This window comes from Lupinus angustifolius, chromosome LG12 (genome assembly GCF_001865875.1).
Source record: "Lupinus angustifolius cultivar Tanjil chromosome LG12, LupAngTanjil_v1.0, whole genome shotgun sequence".
Classification (NCBI taxonomy): domain Eukaryota; kingdom Viridiplantae; phylum Streptophyta; class Magnoliopsida; order Fabales; family Fabaceae; genus Lupinus; species Lupinus angustifolius.
In genome coordinates, this window is record NC_032020.1 from 7,179,928 (window position 1) to 7,196,031 (window position 16,104).

Genomic DNA, 16,104 nt, shown 5'->3' on the forward strand with positions numbered 1-16,104 from the left:
CTGTACCGGTGTTATCAGTAACCCACATCCTCCTTCACTCTATTCCTTATACCCCTCCACCTTAACCACACTTATGACTCCTAAACCCTGCAACTTTATATGTTCATAAATTGATGTATTTAACCAAATTTCTGGGGATAAATTGAGTGATTATAGTAAAATTTGAAAACCATTTGATATTTACTTCAAGAAAAAACATTCAACTTGCTACATTTTACTGAAACAAGTTGTTACTTTGGCTACAATCACTTCTTCACCATTAAATCTTGGGGTCTGTGGAAGATTTTGGTCCCCATTGCAAAAAGCTCATAGTTTTGTGTCCCTTGCAGGAAGAATATAGATGCTATGTGAATTTTATTTCTTATATGTTTGTCTCATACTTATTCGAATTAATCAGAATTCGATGTTGAGTATTTCAAATTATATATGACTAATGACAGTATGCCATATATTCACCTAGGCAGTTAGAAAATGAGGACTAGTCCTTATTTAGTGGAAATTTGTACCACAGTTTGTATTCACCGTTTAGCAGTCCATGCGGCCTCTTTCGTATATAAACAACTAAACATACATAGGGCGACCCGGTGCATGCAATTCTCACATAGTGTGTGGTCTAGTATGATAGGCTATAGATATATAAAATATTACCCTCATATGCAAATAGAATATTTCTAGAATTTGAACCAATGACTTACCTGTCAAATTAAGCATATATGCTCCTAGTAAATTAAACTAACCAATTTAGCTCCTCCTAGTTTTGTTTGATGCATAGTTGAGGCTGAGGAGCCTAGTTTCAGTGATAGTATAAAACTATATATTTCAACTCATAATTTTGATAGTTTACCTTTTTTTCTTATATGATTATGACTATCTAAATTCCATGGTTTCCACTTTCCAGCATGCAACTATGTTAATGGATATTATAAGTAGGGGAGAGAAAGTAAAGAGTATGCATGAAGGGAGACTCAAGGCTACATTACATGATTGAGAAGGAATACTGAAACTTGACATTTCAGACTCAAGTCTCTTGCAAAATTTGCTGCCTCAATATTGTAAATAACATGAGCTTCATATATTCAGATTTCCCTTTTATTTCATCACTAGCAAGATATTAGTCCTATCCTGCTGGCTGCTGCTGCTGCTTTAAGCTTCATAAGGGTAGATAGCACATCATGCATATTAGGTCTATCTTCAGGATTAGGGAGGGTGCAGCACAAGGATATCTTAAAGAGCTCTACGAATATGTCCACTTCGTCTTTCGTTACATTCCAGGTCAACATAGGGTCCAAAATTTTAACAAGTTGTTCCATTCCACCTGCAAGGGCTTTTGCCACTATTTCGCGCAGACTGATTGGCACGCCATCTTCTTCCAAGAGTCCTGTTGGCCTTCTTCTTGTTAGAAACTCCATTATTATGATACCAAAGCTGAACACATCCACTTTAGTTGTTACTTTCCTTATGTAGGCAATTTCTGGGAATTACACAAAACAATGGTGTTTAGAGAGTGAAAAATTAAAATATTGAGTGTACAAATTTAATAGACTAAGAGGGAAATGGAAACAAACAAAAAGCTATATTTGATTGAGGTCGAAAAAATGTTTAATTGGTTGTTATGGACAAACAATTAGGTATCTCTCTGAACCTAGTTCAGTATTAGAAAGGGAGAATAGATTAGCTTTGTTGCCTAAGGGGGTAGTGTTCTGCATAGATCTGTGAATCTACCAATAAATGTATAACCCTATTCTTTAGTTACATGTTAATTAGAGAAAATAGAGAACAAAGACACATTCAAGCAACTCTGATGAAGCTTTTACTGATTAGAATATTATAATTATCATGTGCCGGATTCAAATATTCAATCACTTTACAAATCCTTAGGATATTCATTAAGATTGTAAGTTGGTAACACCACCATGAACGATTTTGTGATGATAATATTCAATATAAGAGATAATGAATATAGAAAAGGCTTATACCTGGTGCCAAATATCCAACTGTTCCTTGCAAAGCTGCTGATGAGGAAAGTGTACTTCCATCCTGCAGATGAAGACCAAGTATTCTAGCTGTCCCAAAATCACTGACATGAGCTTCCCAGTCTCTATCTAAAAGGATGTTAGAAGGCTTTAAATCACAGTGTACAATCGGAAAGCCGTAACCGGAGTGCAAGTAATCCAACCCACTAGCAATAGAAATGAAAACATGGAGTCTTTCGGATAATGTCCACCTAGACTGATCCACCTCCTTGTCATGTATGATATTGTCCAAATTCCCATTCTCCATGTACTCTAGGACTAAAGCCTTCATTTTCCCACTCTCCCAAGCATATCCAAGTACCTTAACCAAATTCCTATGTTTCAGCTGGCTCAAGGTGCTGGCTTCTGTCTTGAAGATCTTGTCAGTGTTTGCTGAAAAATGGTGCAAGTTCAATCTTTTTATGGCTACAATCATACTATCTTCCAGTTGACCCTTGTAAACTGTGCTCAAACTGCTAGCACCAATGACTTTGTCCGTGCTGAAAAAGCCTGTGGCGATCTCTAACTCCTTTGGACTGTATCTTTTAAGAGCCAATGCTATGCTGTACTGTGGATCATAACTCTCACCATTAACACTTTGTTTAGAATGGAAGAGTTTGGCGCGTCGCGTGAGCATTAAAATCACAAACACTAGAAGTAGAATAAAAGCAAGAGATACAAGTGCAGCAATGATAGGTATGCTCTTCTTGGATAGCGAATGATGGGTAGTTTCTCTGCATGGCCTTAGAAATCTTGTTCCACAAAGATCAGGGTTTCCCATTATGCTAGAAGCATTGATGTGTGCAAATATTCCAGAAGTAGGTACAGGACCTTCAAGTTGATTGGAAGAAAGGTCTAGGGAACTAAGATGCTCAAGCCCTGTCAAGATTTCAGGGATTTCACCTTCTAAATGATTTCTTGAAAGGTTTAAGTTTTGAAGCAAGTCCATGTGAATAAAAGCTTCTTCAGGAATATGGCCTGAAATATTGTTTCCTGAGAAATCAATATTGAAGAGATTTCTACACCCAGAAAGTGTTTCTGGAATGACACCAGAAAGATTATTGTTTGAAATGTCAATTTCTTGTATCATTTCCAATTCACCCAGCTCAGGTGGAACACTTCCAACAAATTGGTTGTGAGAAAGATTAAGATACATCTGCATGTCTTTGAATTGTGCAATGACATCTCCGGGAATTGATCCGGTGAGCTGATTGTAAGAGAGATCCAAAAATAAATCAAGCTTCCCCATTTTTCTTGGAATGGATCCATTAAGCTTGTTCCCATGCAGGTCTAAGTATGAAAGCATCTCTAGCTTTGAGATAGATTCAGGTATTTGACCAACCAACTTGTTTTGATTCAACAAAAGTCTAGTCAAACCTTTCATTTCAGTGAGTTCATCAGGTATTGTACCTTCTAAGACATTGTCATCGAGGGAGAGACCCTGAAGGAGAGAAAGTTTGGATAGTTCTGGTGGAATTTGACCTGAAAACTTATTTTCAGAAAGCAATAAAGTGACGAGTTTACTCAAGCTTCCAATCTCTGGTGGAATTGGTCCTGTGAAAGAATTTGTATTCAGCAGCAGACGCTGGAGATTAAACAAGTTCCCGATACCAGATTTGATCGAGCCACTAAAGTTGTTCTGTCCTAAACTTAGAGTACTAAGTTTTGAGCAGTTAAAGAGGTCATCTGGAATTTCCCCAGACAGTTTGTTGGTTGAAAGAGACATGAAAGTAAGATTAGGCAGCCTTGAAAAACCATCCGGAATTTTACCAGTTAAGGCATTACTAGATAAACTGACATTTACCAGACTAGTACAATTGGTAATGCTCGGGGGAATCGATCCATGAAGGTCGTTGATGTTCAAGACTAGATGCTTCAAATTATGAAGCATACCGATACTCGAAGGAATTTCACCTGAAAGGAGATTCTGGCTCAATGCAAGATATGTCAAGTTTGTAAGGTTTGTTATTGATGAAGGAATATTCCCAGTAAACTTATTTAAATGCAGGGTTAGAGATTGTAAGGAACTCAAAGATCCAAAATCAGAAGATACTGTTCCCTCTAAGTTATTCTCTGACAATCCTAAATGAGTCAATGCTTTCAACTTGAATATGGAAGATGGTATTGTGGAATTTAATTTATTAGTATATAACCTCATTTTCTCCAACTGAACTAAATTTCCTAGCTCATTAGGTATACTTCCACTCAATTGATTTTCATATAACTCAAGGTACACAAGTTTCTTACACTGACCAAGCTCAGAAGGAATCTTTCCAGTCAAGGAATTTGTGAACAAAAGAAGGTATATTAAATTGGTGAGTTTTCCTATATCTGCAGGTATTTCACCTGATAACTGGTTCTGGCTAAAATCAAGAGATTGCAAAGCTCCTAACTGACCTATGGAAATAGGTATAGACCCAACAAAGTTATTACCAAACCCTGCAATCTGTGTAAGGTTAACTAGATTCCCTATATTTGAAGGGATTGTGCCACTAAGGTTGTTGAAATTGAAAGCAATACCCAACAAAGAAGTGCAGTTGAATATACTATCAGGGATGCTTCCATTCAAGAAGTTACTACCTAAATCCATATACTGCAGGTTTTTCAGGTTTCCTAACTCAGGAGGGATTGAACCTGAGAGAGAATTTTCAAAAAGATATAGCTCAGAAAGTTGAGTGCAAAAACTAAGCTCAACAGGAACATGACCAGTAAATAAATTTGAGGATAAATCAAGAACCTGAAGACCTGAAATGTTCCCAAGGAATGGTGAAACATGTCCTTGGAGATTCAGACCAGACAGAGAAACTGAGGTAACATGTTGTGTAGATTTGTCACATGCAATGCCACTCCAGTTACAATGATGGTGGCTATCAACCCAATCTGAAAGTGCTTCATTTGGGACATGAATGATGGAGTTTTTGAAAGCTTTCAAAGCTTCAATTTCAACTTCCAAGCTTGTTTCTGCATGTGAAACTGTGGCCACAATTAAAAGGACTATGCTTATAGTGAAACTAATCTTTTGAGATAACATTATTATGTAGAATATTCAGCTCTTGTTAGCTGATATAACTGCTGAAGTAGATGAAACCTTTATATAGAAAGTTTGTTCATCTGCCAACCCTACCTAACATAATTGATGGATAGTTTAGATATTAAGTATGATATTGGAGATTCCATTACTACTCTTAGTATGAAAAACTGAGTCAGAATCCTTGCCCAGTAATTGAGAGAAGTTGTATAAAAAAACAAAGAAAACATACACCAATAATAGAGAGAAGTTGTATAAAAAAACAAACAAAATATAAAATAAAATAACATTTGTATCCTTAAACCCAAAAAAAAAAGTCTCTTTCCATTATTGGAAAAATGTCTTACTCGAAAAAACTTTATTTTTTGAGACAGAAGTTAATTAAAACTTATTATTTTCTATATTTTTTATATTTTGGAAATATTGAATAATTTTTTAATTTTCATTTTTCAATACTATCAAGAGCATATTTCTCAACAAAAGTAACCAAAGAACTATTCAATTATTTACCTTCCATACAATTTCACATCCTATTGTTGCTGGTCTTTCAATTATTGTACTTACTACTTGTTCTATCAAAGTTGATTTTAAAATACTTGTATACCTATGTATACAAACATACTTCTTGGTTTCAACAAACTTATAAAAAATTAATGATTACCTCCAATTCTAAAATTGCAGTCCACCATCAAAATAATTTTGAAGTTGACTATCTATTGGCAAAAGTTCTACATAAGAAAAATCTTAAGGATAAAATTGACCCAAACAGATTAAATGAAAAAATGTATGACTTGAATTTTTAGCCTATCATAGAAAAATGCAAATTCTGTAAAATGATTATTATTTCTTTTTAGACTTTGAGTTTTAAAAACAGTATACATAAATAAAAGCACATTAGCTTTAAGTTTTAAGAATAGAACGTAGTTTATTTATACATGTGGTCATTGAACATACAGTATATAATCACAAACAAGAATGCTCTCGGTGTAAAGATTTATATACAGTCAGTATATTATTTATTGTTTATTTTTTTTGAAGATTTAAGGAGATGATAAAATATAAATAGTAGATAATACAATGATAATATATAAAACTCATACAATATCAAATTATGTACATTTTTTTTCTGATCTCAAATTATTATCAAGGTTGTCTTAACACATGACAAGTTTGAAAGTCAAAATCATTGGCAGAAAGGACGAAACCATGATTGTTTGGACATGGATTTAATATCTTGAAGCTGACTTGTAGTCATCCCCCGTAAGACAAGAAAAACTGAATGCATCTTCTACTGAATGAGACAGTACAAATTAATTAGTCCTAATACGTAGAGTTAAGGATAAATGGTTTGACCTAACATCAATTAAGGTTCCCCTATATTTCAATTTTAAAAGTGATGTCTAAAAAGATCAATCGTAGAATCATATAAGTTGACCATATCAAACATTTTAAAATTTTGAGAGGATTCATTTTTCCTTCAAGAGTATTATTATACAATCCTCCAAAATCCAAATGGTGAACATGACTGCCTATAAAAAAAAGGCTGCCCAGTATACAAATTCCTACTTAATGGAGTATGAAAATAATAAACATACACAGCCTTAGTTTATGAGTGAAGAATTTGTTTACAGAATTTTAATCTATAATCTCATAGACACTGAACAATTAAAAAACAAAAAAAAAACAAAAGTAAAAAACGGGTGGAATTGAGTCTACGTTTTGTGTTTTAATATTGCTTAATTGGGCAAAAGCAGCTTAGCATTGTCAATTAAGAAATATATTTCGCAATGGTTGAATGACAAAGTTAAATTAAAATATAATTAATGGAAAGAATATTGGTGCCAATGTGAAGTCGTGACTTATGTGCACCCATAGCAATAGTTATTAACACATAAAGCCAAACATGGATTTGCGGGAAAAGTGTGTGTGAAAAAAGATAAGAAGAAAGTGCAGCCATAGAAGATAAGAAGAAAGACAAGTTGGTGATAAAATAGAGTTAGACTCCTCTCCATTAATGGAAAGACAAGTTATGGAAAAATACACTAAAAACTCAATAGACAATGACATTTATGACCTTTACTTTTCAATGAAATTACAACTTTGGCCTTAAAAATACACTCCAAAGTGTAATTTGCCTCTCCATTTTTACTCGATAAAATAATGGCATGCAAGTTGCACAAAATAACAGCCAAAATGATTTCAAGCGTGTTGGTTTGATACTGGACATGTGAGTCGGTAACCGCGTGTATGTACAGTGGATCCATTTCTCAACAATGACGTGGCAGTAGAGGGGATGAACTTGCCCATTATCAATTCAATAATAATCATATTATTTGGTTAGATTCCATTTTCGGCTATACATCATTAGGGAATCAATTTTCTCGTTTAACCATCCTAGTTTGGTTCATTGCTTTACTTTTTTAATTGAGCATGTTAAATGTGGTGATGTCTGTAATTCGGCAACTAGTTATGATTCCTGTGTAAGATTTTGTTAACATAAAATATTATTTAAATTTATTTTTACTTAAATATTATAAATTTTTGTTTAGTTACATTTTGCTTATACCTAATTGTTAATTGTCAATTGGTTTTGCAGTTTGGTTGAGTTTGTTCTGAATCCTATAAACTGTTAATTAAATTGATTAAAATTTTAATTCAACCGACCAGTGAAATACGACCACATTTTTCAATTTTATTTGCTTTAATTTCATTAGTTTCATAGTTTAACGTGGAACCATTATGCTATTAACTAGATAAAAAAGATAAGATGAACATTTTCTTTTGCCACTTAATGATCATCAAATTCCACTATCAAATGTTAATAACTTGCTCCTTTTCTAGACCAGTTCTCACGTGTAATTATAATATAACTGTATAGAACTAAGTGAGTAAATAATAGATTCAAATTTTTTAGTCTACTCAATTTAGTATCCAAGATAAAACATCTTTAAATATTTTATGAGATAAATTAATCCTTCACAATTTTGATTTTACCAAATTTACTCTAATTTGCTACGATAAAATTATCCAACGAAAAACTTATGAGTTATGAGAGACTTTAGGTATTATTTGTTAACTTTTTTTTTTCAAAAAATTACCTCCTAAAATTTCAAGAACTTGTTTACTTAACTTTTTTTTTCTTCCAAAAATCAAATTACTTAAAAAGAAATACAAGGACTAAATTAAGTTTTATGTTGTAATTTTTATATATTTTAAAAAAATTCTCTTTAGATGGGGATCACATGTCTAAATTACTGGCACACTTTGTGTTCTAATCAAATTAAAAAAATTCATTTAATTAAAAAGAAAAATTTCATATAAACATAAATTAGTATTTTTATAACATTTTGTGAAGTTTGATTAGTTATGGACAAAATTTTCTTGTAACAGATTTTATAGATTATTCCCTTACTTGAGTCCATGAGTGCTACCTAATCCTGAAAATAATTTATGATTTAATAGATTAATTAATTTTTTGTATTCAATTCGAATGAGATATATATTATTTTGTTGCTCTTTGATTTTTAATAACAAGAAAATCGATAAAGTAGAAAATGTAATTGATTAATATGAAAAGGCACACCCAACATACTATTTGTTTGGCAGCTATGATAAAGAGAATTGGATGTGATAAATTATTTTATTATATGCTAATTTTTAATCTGGAAATTCAATATAATAGAGTAATCTCATCATATACTCTCATCAACTTTATTTAGCTCTCATAGTGGAACACTATCACCATGAAACTACCACTACATTTACACCATTGTTGTACTTGGCATCCCCAACCATCATTGCATCCTCACCAATAAACCCATAAAATATATTACAAATTATTGTGAAAAAGGTTATTTTATCATTTGCATGTAACTTCCTATCATATTTGGTGGGTTATTTACTGCATATCAAACATTAGATGTCACATATCCCCACGTAACATCCAAAAAAATTACTAAATTTTGTAATTAATGTTTAAACCCCAAATTCTATTTTTATTATGACAAAATAAGTAAAATAATATAATAAATTTAGTTTAAGAAAATGTCCCAACATTAAGATAAAAAATAACAATAGAATTCTATTCTGTTATTATTATGATTATTATTTACATACAATTATACATGTTAAGTTACCATTTGATTAAAGGATACTATTTAATATAGGTTATTTTATATATTTGTTCTCTTGTATAATTTATATTATTCTCTTAAGTTTATAAAACAATATGATACTATTTATATTAATGATTATATGATTGATTAAAATATTTGATTTTGGTGAGATTTAAATGTTGACAATTGACATCAAGGATTTAGATTAATTAGAAGAGTAATTCTCATTTTCATCCCTCCTCTTTTTTTGTGATTACCAATTAGTCCATAACAAATTTTAAGTGACATTGTAGTTTCCAACAAATTCAACGTTGAGTCACACTAGTGTTCTGTCAAGTGAGCACCATTAACTATAACAGAGTTGATGGCATGACACGTTTAATGGCGACGTGAACTACTATAGATGGTCCTACGTGTACACCTGACCATGTCATCAAGCCAATTTTTAAATAATTTTTGTTTATTTAAATTATTTTATTAATTTTTTTTTGTAAACGTCGTCGTTTTAAATGGTTTTGTAATAAATTTAGTAAAACGTTGTCATTTTAAATAATTTTTTTAATACATTAAGCAAAACTATGTTGTTTTGCACAAAAAATTTCGAAAAAATTTAAAGAAGCAAAACGATGTCGTTTTGCTTCATCTTCTTTCTTATATCATACACAGTCGAGAAGATGAGAAATTGCCCCCAAATTCATACACTATAAACCATAACAACATAATTTTGTCCTCCTCTTGCATACAACATGAAAAACTATGGTGATGTCAACTCCCACTGCACCTCTCATCAAAGTTATGGCGATGTTAGCTATTTAGATAGAAGATTTCCTCCTTTATTGTGCCATTTCAGAAGGGTTGTTGTTGTATATACATCAAAGACTATGAAGAACCCAAAGAAATAGTTCTTTGAATGTCCATATTTCAAGGTTGTCACTGTTTTTGTTTTTATTTTCCATTTTATGTGAAGTTATGATTTTTATTATTTTGCATTTTTGAATCAGTTTTCATTTTTCTATAGGAAGGAAACAAATATTGTATGAAGTTTTTTATGTGGCTTGAAGATTGAGAAAGAAATCAAGTCATGGAAGAAGAAAATGGGATTGATCATGCTATAGACATGGATGATTTGCAAGCTAATCTAAAAGAAATTTAAATGATCATGAAAGAACATGTCATACGGTCCATAAAAGTTGTAGTTGTAGTAGTTGTATTTAGTCTATTATCTATTGTTAGTGGTTTTATGATTTGTATTTTGAAATGATCAAGTAGTTGTAGTATGAGTGAAATGAAGTTATGCATGTTTTGGTTATGTAATGAAGTTATGATTATGTTAAGTAAGTTATGAATTATCAATGAAATGAAGTTATGGTTTATGCAAGTAATGTTAGTTTTGTATTATGAAGTTATGGTTTATGCAAGTTATGTTAATTTTGTCTTATGAAGTTATTCTCTATTTTGCCACAAATAGTGGATGCAATACATAATACCAACAATAAATAGTGAATGTAGTACAAAATACCAACAAAAAAGGCAGCACTTAATAGTTAATCTAGCACAAAATACCAATAAAAAATGGCAACTATCATCTTGTCATCCTAATAAAAATTGCATACATCATTGTTAACACAAAATGACAACTTCTAAGCCTTACCAAAAAAACATCAAAACACTACATGACTAAAAATTGTCTATCATCTCTTCTTAGCATTCTTTGAATTAGTTCTTGGTGACTTGAACCTTGAAGGTTGTTTTCTTGATTTCACTTGAGCTTGGACCTGATGGTCTTGGATGGATTGAGGTGGTTCCAATATACTTGAGGTTGGATTAGTTGTTGATGGTTGGACTTGAGGTGACTCCATTGTGACGTTATCCTCAAACTGAAACAAAATGTATATACATACTAGTTTAGCATTGAAAAATGATAATTTAATTAAATGTTCAGGAAGATATTCTTACCAACATTGCTAGGTATTTGACATGAGTTCGAATTCCAGGTGCAGTTCTGGATGAATCAACCTGACTCTCCTACAATCAGTGTACATAAATTTAGCATAGATTATAGATAAGTATATAACTAACACAAGTGCAATTTCTATGACGTGCACTTGGCATACCTCAATTATCGTAGATTCCAAGCCCTTTTTTTGATCTGACACAAAGTTCCAGCCATACATGTCTTGAGAACCTAAAGCATGTTCCAACAGTCCTAGAAACCATTTCCAATTATCCTTAGTTTCCGAATCAGCTACAACATATGTAATAACATAAAATTGATTATTTGCATTATGTCCAACAACTGACAGAAGCTGGCCCCATAATATCCCTTCAAAAAACATCCATCTAGGCCAATCATTGGTTTGCACCCATTCTTGAACCTTCTTTACAATCATTTAGGCATATAAACAATCTGTTGAGCATTGGTGGTGATTCAGAAATCGACAACACTTCTATTCCAGCAGTTGATTCAGTGTTGGTTTTATGAATTTCCTCTAACTAATCCCACAACTGACCATACTATTTTTTTTAACCTTCAATTGCTTCTCTTGCTTGTTTTAAGGCTTTGCTCACCTTTTTATTCTCCAAGTGTACCATGTAGTCCTCTTTCATCAACTTAATTACTTTGTGTCCTTCTTAAATCAGGTTGTGTCACCAACCTTGCTTCTATTTTTTGGCAACCCAATCTCTATTGTAGCTTAATGGTAGCGACTCATGTGAATAATGACTATTTGTCCCTGAGGTCATGAGTTCAAGTCGCGGGAGGCTCCCATTTATGGGAAATAAAATATCGTATGGGGTATTTAAGCTGGTGGGTGATACACTCAGCATATTCATGGGTCGGGGAGGTCGCATGTCAAGACTGAGGTGTTATTGATGACATGCTCAGTATATTCATGGGCGCCTATTTTTTTTATTGTAACACTCCAGTTTTGACATGTGACCCCTCGAGCCCATGAATATACGGAGCGTGACACCGATAATACCGCAGTCCTGACATGCGACCTCCCTGTCCCATGAATACACTAAGCGTGCCACCCACTAGCTTAAATACCCCTTGCAATATTTTATTCTCCACAAAGGGGAGCCTTTCGCGACTCGATCCCGTGACCTCATGGATAAATAGTCACTTTACCCTTAGGTTGAAGGTTTTCATTTAATTTGTCTGCCCAAGAAAATGTTAAAGTCTTTCACAACATCGTTAAAAACCTTGAGATTTGCGAACTCCATTCCAATCTCCAAATGTACATGTCCAAATGCACTATTTTCATTGAACATGAGGTGCTTACTAAATGCATTCCCTTCATCATCACTAGAAACAAGGGTATACATATATTCACTCTTAGATGAACACCCATGTCCTCAAAAGAAGCTACAGGTTGTTGAAGTTCATGTTGAACACCTTCAGGTTCAGGTTCAACTTTATTTTCAGTTACAACAAATTTAGGTACAGGTTCATTCACTCAATCAGCAGCCTAAGATTCATGGGTAACATTTCTTTTCTTTGGTGCCGACTTCCTTTTCTTTGGTGATGACTTCTTTTTCTTTGGTGGCGACTTCCTTTTCGTTGGTGCTAACTTCCTTTTCTTCTGTGTTGACTTCCTTTTCTTCAGGTCCGACTTCCTTTTCTTTCCGTTGTTGTTGATACCTTCCTGAACAAGGTAATCATCTCCATTTACAGGTGCAAAATTTAGTGCAAATTCAGCTATAGCAGGTTGATCAAATCCAGTTACTGGTTCAAAAGGTCGAGTTAAAGGTTCAGAAGATTGAGTTACAAGTTCACTTGCCGGTTCAGTTGAAGGTTCATAAGGTTTGGCAGCATGTTTAGAAGGTTATGGTGCAAGATCACAACTTCCTTCATTTATTGAATATATTTTCGAATCATTACTATCTTCAAGTTGACACACAAATGTTGTGTCTTCCTCATTTAACACAGGACGTTCAAAGTTCAAATGTAACTCATAATAACTAATGTCATCCACATTATTGGCCTTCAATGCTGCAACCACCATTTCATTGATATATTTATCCTTCTCCAATGCGATTAATTCACTCTCCAAATATGGATCTTCAAGATTTTGCCAATACATTGCTTGGAAATTGTGATAACCACAATGAAAAAATAATACATTCAAATCCATTAAGTTTACCAAATCCACGTCCAAAGAAGGCATTCTTTCAATTTTTTGACCAATGTATTGGAAGTTGCCATCAAGGTTCATGACAAACTAACCCTCATGGTGATAAACCAAAATAATATATTTAGACATCTGCATGAATGTTAACATATTAAATACTCGAAATAAATACAACAATTAACACAAGAAGACAAATGTTTTGACAAACACAATATCACAGAAGTAGAATAAAAGAATGAAAAAATGGACCCTAACAAAACCTAATATACAAATATTAAACTAAAAATGAATTATAACGTGTATTAAAAAACAGAATCGGGACCACATGAAGCAAAAAGAAAAAATACAAGGGACCACATACCTTGAAATCACAGTTTCAGTTCTCTTTAAAATCAGAGCCACAAACCAACAATAAACGATTTACAATGTCAAGGGTGAACAATGTAAGGGGGGATTTGGGTGAAGAAATTTCAATTTCGTATTTAGGTGTGAAGGGTGAAGAATATTGAAGGAATGGAGGAGATGTACGGGTGAAGAGGATGGAAGGAAGAAGATGAAGGAAAATAACGTCGTTATGGTCCATGCAAAACGACGTTGTTTTGTATAAAAATTAAAAAAAATTATTTCACTTAAAATATATTATTGAACAAAAATGACAACGTTTTGTACAGGAAATAAAATTAAAAAAATCCGGCTTGATGACATGGCCAAGTGTACACGTAGGGCTATCCATCGTAGTCCACATCACCATTAATTGTGCCACACCATCAACTCTGTTACAATTAACGGTGCCCACATGACGGAAGGATTAACGTAATGCAATGTTGAATTTATTGGGACTAAAATGTCACTTAAAATTTGTTAGGGACTAAATTGGTAACCACAAAAAAAATGAGGGACGAAATTGAGTAATTACTCTAATTAGAATGAAAGATATCATCTTTGATAAAGACAAGAATTATTATTAATCAAGATTTATGTGATTATAAAAAGAATGATAAAAGAGAAAAACCTTTCACACATAGAATCTAGGCTGGAACTACGAAAAACCTAGTAGGTAGATAAGATAGAAGGGGAGGAAGAGAAAAAAAAAGAGGAGACAAAAATAAGGAAAATGGTAGAAACTCTCCATCTATCATAGGTAACACTAAAATCCTAAGGCTTTGTTTGGGAGTATGATTTTGGAAGGGAAGTGAATGGAAGAGATGACTTTAAAAAGCCTCCTTCTTGTTTGGGAGTTGGATGAAGGAGAGATGTATATTTTGGAGGGTTACTTAAACCCTCTAAAACTCTCAATGTGTCTATTTTTATAGTTCCCCTAATTTGAATTTTTTCTAGAGACAAAATGTAAAAATATCTAACTATTTTTAGTAAAAGCATGTACTTATATATTATTGTCTATTTATCACCGTTAATTATATTTTTAAAGAAAAATAAAAAGTATTATAACATTATCATTAGTTAACCCCCACTCATCTAAATTTCATATTCCCAAACAATTGAGACGATTGCTTTCCTTTCCCAGTCCATTCACCCCCTTCTTAACCATTCGACCCCTCTCATTCACTTTCCCTCATAACTTCCAAACATAGCATAAGGCTCTCTTCGTGAATTTGATTTTGGAGAGGAAAAAAGTGAAATTGATGGCTTAATTAGGAGCTATGAAATGGTAGAAACTGTCATAATGATTTTTCATACATATCCTATTAGTGATACTTTTCACTCAAAATTGTAGGTTGTTATTTTACTTTATGAATATATTCTTAATATTATAATCAATGAATATATTATTTTAAGGAAGATTAAAATTATAATTAACATGAAGATTATATTAGTTATATTATAATTAGACTACAGGAAAAGGTGTTGTTAGCCATGGTTAGTTAGCCACACTAAATGGACAGTGTCTAAATTAATGCTCAAGCTCATTCACTTGTACTCTAATTGGCCCGTGTAAAAAATAAGGCACCAAAACATGTATTTAACCTGAAGTTCTCTCTCCTTCTCCTTCCATTTTTAAATTTTTTCAAATAGCCTCAAATTATTCAATCACTCAAATCTAGCTTCAATCTTCAATCATTCAAATCTCATTTTTTTCATATTCGCCATCATCTCCGCCATAGGAATCAATAACTCCATTTACTATTTATTAACCTTCAATTTCCTATTCTATTGTATCTTCACCATTCCTAGGGTTTTGTCATTGAAATCAAAGCACAAAGCTCATTCCTCATGAAACCTTCATCCTCATTCCTTTGATCTTTCAACTCTCGTCACATTATGTGGTCGTTTTGTCATATGTGTCATCGTTTGTGATAAGGACGTAATTATAATAGTGTAGTTAGTTACTAATGTAATTATGGATGAAAAGTTAGTTAGGGAAATGAGTTGTAAAAGGGGAACATGTACAATTTCATTCACAATATACTTTTCTTCTTATAACTCTTGTAATTCTTGCATAATTCAATAAGAAAGTTCAAATTTTATTGTTCATTTCATTAGAATCTCTACCCTTATTCTTGAATCCTTCAAATTCATCCTTGAATTCCTAGTTTTCCCAAACATCCATATCAATTGGTATCGAGCTTCTTCTTTTCTTGGAAGAGAAATGACAAAACCTACACAAAGAATGCTGAAGGAAGTAGAAGAGCGTATGGAACATCGAATGGTGGAGAAAATGGAGAAACACATGATGGAGTTTGCAGGTGAAATTCAAAAGACATTAGCAGAATCATTGAAGAATACAATGGAGGAACTTATGAAGAGGAACAAACAAGATTCATAAAGATCATCCAAGAATAGAAGCTTTAATTCTA

General features: G+C 32.7%; 1 protein-coding gene across 1 annotated transcript; it reads right to left on the bottom strand.

Annotated features, from left to right (window-relative positions):
- LOC109362662 (LRR receptor-like serine/threonine-protein kinase FLS2) lies at positions 802-5,129 on the bottom strand. Its single transcript, XM_019608621.1, has 3 exons — positions 1,977-5,129; positions 1,055-1,471; positions 802-1,012 (listed from the first exon to the last, which is right to left on the bottom strand). Exons 1-2 carry the CDS (start codon positions 5,041-5,043, stop codon positions 1,101-1,103), a joined length of 3,438 nt encoding a protein of 1,145 aa, XP_019464166.1. The 5' UTR covers positions 5,044-5,129; the 3' UTR covers positions 802-1,012; positions 1,055-1,100.